General features: G+C 47.5%; 1 protein-coding gene across 1 annotated transcript; it reads right to left on the bottom strand.

Annotated features, from left to right (window-relative positions):
* Positions 1-89: 89 nt before the first annotated feature.
* LOC117800797 (olfactory receptor 7C1-like) lies at positions 90-1,028 on the bottom strand. The gene has a single exon (XM_034653361.1). The coding sequence runs from the start codon at positions 1,026-1,028 to the stop codon at positions 90-92; it is 939 nt and encodes a 312-aa protein (XP_034509252.1).
* Positions 1,029-3,040: the final 2,012 nt, after the last annotated feature.

The raw sequence follows: 3,040 nt of genomic DNA, 5'->3' as shown, positions 1-3,040 counted from the left end.
TGAACCCAGTCAAGGGAAATTTCAGAGTCCACACTATTAAGCACTCTGTCCTTGGTCACACCTATCCAGGCACAGGGTCATTGTTCTTGTCATTGGGAGGATGACATGCTACAGAGCAGCTTTCTCAGAGCCCTCTTCATGTTCCTGTTCCTCAGGCTGTAGATGAAGGGGTTCATCATGGGAGTGACCACCGTATATAGGACTGAGGCGAACATCCCTGCCTGAGAAGCATGTGTCCAGGTGGAACTGAGGTAGACCCCCAGGCAGGTTCCATAGAACAAGGAGACCACAGAGAGGTGAGACCCACAGGTGGAGAATGCTTTATACTTTCCTCCCACTGTTGAGATCTTCAAGACAGAAGAGACAATTTGGGAATAAGAGAAAAGGATCCCAGCGAGAGGAAAAAAGCCTATCACACCTGTCACAATATATAATATGACATTACTGATGAAAGTGTCCGAGCAGGCGAGGTGCAGGACCTCAGGGAGTTCACAGAAATAGTGTGGGATTTCAATGACTGCACAGAAAGAGAGCTGCAACATGGTTAAACTCTCAGGAAGGGCCCCCAGAACACTGATGAGCCAGGTCAGGACGAGCAACTGGGCACAGAGCTGGGGGTTCATGATGACCGTGTAGTGCAGGGGATGACAGAAAGCCACAAAGCGGTCATAGGCCATTGCAGTCAGGAGTAAATTGTCCAAAAGTCCAAAAACTGTGAAAAAATACATCTGCGTGAGGCAGCCTTCATAGATAATGACTTTGCTCTGAGTCTGGATGTTCAGCAGCATCTTGGGGACGGTGGTGGAGGTGAAACAGATGTCTGCAAAGGACAGGTTGGAGAGGAAGAAGTACATGGGGGTGTGGAGGTGGGAGTCTGAGCAGATGGCCAGGATGATGAATAGGTTCCCAAAGACAGTGACCAGGTACAAAGACAGGAACAGCCCAAAGAGCACAGACTGAATCTCTGGCTTCTCAGAAAGTCCCAGGAGGAGAAATACTGGAAGCACTGAGTGGTTTCTTGGTTCCATGTAAAGGAGCGTCTGCCAAGAACACAAGAAGCAAGACAAAATCAATGACCAATGGGCATCTCAGAAACATCATCACCTTTTCCTTGAACCTGATATTGAGGAGACAGTTATTTGATTGATGGTCTCTTCTCTCTTGTCTGTCCATTTGGGGTTTCCAAATGCTGCCAAATTCTCCCGCGTTGCCACCACCAGCTGGAAAACCTACATGCAAAAACTAATTTTGCACTCAAAGCTGACCTCCTCGGTTGTTCAACTGTACTGATACCTGATCACCCAGCCTTAGCCTTCTCATATATCTTTGATTTAATTCATAATTTACTTCTAAATACAGTAAAATAACATTTTCCTGATAATAAAAGAATAATTTTAATTATCATTTTAATAATACAAAATAAAAAAGTTTGGGTCTATATATAATTTCCATAAGCTATGATAACATCATGATATTTGCTACTTACTTTTTTATTATTATTTTTATTGTGATATGTTTGCTACTCATTTGACCATTCAAAATATATAATGAATGGGGGCACCTGGGTGTCTCAGTTGGTTAAGCGCCTGACTCTTGATTTCAGCTTGGGTCAAGATCTCAGGATCATGAGATCGAGCCCCCTGTTGGGGCTCAGCATGTATCCTGCTTAAGATTCTCACTCTCAGAGGAGGAGGAGTTAAGATGGAGAGGAGTAGGGGTCCCCTTTTTCAGCTGGTCCCCTGAGTCAGGTTGGATAGGTACCAGACCAGCCTGAACATCCACGGAATCAGCCTGAGATGCAGGAAGATACATCTGGATCTCTACAAATGAAGATCTCCAGCGCTGAGTATTGAGGTACGGAGCAGGGAGCCGTGAAACCGCGCACAGATAAACGGAAGGGGGAGGGAGCCGCCACGTTCGGGCACTGGGAAGTGGTAGCCACCTGCATGGGGGAGCAGGAGGACTCGAGGATGGCACCTGCGAGAGAGCAGACTGCGACCATGAGCCAGGAACGCACACCACCAGACTTTTCACGGAACTCCGGTGCGCTCACTGGATCCAGACTGAGACCGGGAACTCCGGGAGCGCGCGGGGGCGGCTGGCGGCATTAGAAACACAAAGGACAGAGACGCGCTGGCCTTGGAAGTGAGGGCTGGGATGCCGGGTGTGGGGCGCACATCTTGGGATGCTGCAGGGTTCAGCAGCACCAGCAGTAACAGAGTTAAAGTGGCCAGAACATCAGTGGAGAATGGGCCATGATCCCTCCGTTCTGTGACAGAGGCTGAATTTTGGCCGCTGTTGCTCTGACTCTCAGAAGAGGCACAGCAAACCGCCAGGGAAAGCCGCCAGAGAACAAAAGCCTGGAAAGACCGGATCACAGTGTGCCCATCCCCATCCCCCCTCGCAGGGGACATGGAGACTCCACCCAAACAGGGTTGCCTGAGTATCGGCGCAGCAGGCCCCTCCCCCAGAAGGCAGGCTGAGAAATAAAGAAGCCCACATCCCTAAGATCCCTATAAAACAAGGGTGCCTGGCCTGGGTCCCAGTCAATAATTTGGGCTCTGGACAACCCTGCATCCTCTCCTCATCAGAATGACGAGAAGGAGAAGTCCCCCCCCAGCAAAGAAAAGACAATGAGTCTGTGGCCTCTGCCATAGAACTAATGGATATGGATATAACCAAATTATCAGAAATGGAATTCAGAGTAACAATGGTCAAGATGATGTATAGACTTGAAAAAAGTATTAACGAAAATGTTAATGAGAATANTAATGAGAATATAGAATCTCTAAGGGTGGAAATGAGAGCGAATCTGGCAGACATTAAAAATTCTATGAGCCAAATGCAGTCAAAACTAGAGGCTCTGATGGCCAGGGTGAATGAGGCAGAAGAACGTATCAGCAAATTGGAGAATGGGTTAGTAGAAGAGGAAGATAAAATAGAATCTGGACTAAAAAAAAATCCATGTACAAGAATGTAGGTTACGGGAGATTACTGACTCAATGAAACGTTCCAATGTCAGAATCATCGGCATCCCCAA

The sequence above is a fragment of the Ailuropoda melanoleuca genome, unplaced genomic scaffold (genome assembly GCF_002007445.2).
Source record: "Ailuropoda melanoleuca isolate Jingjing unplaced genomic scaffold, ASM200744v2 unplaced-scaffold8034, whole genome shotgun sequence".
Taxonomy (NCBI): domain Eukaryota; kingdom Metazoa; phylum Chordata; class Mammalia; order Carnivora; family Ursidae; genus Ailuropoda; species Ailuropoda melanoleuca.
The sequence above is the reverse complement of the archived record's forward strand: the minus strand, read 5'-3'. Positions and strand labels throughout refer to the sequence as shown.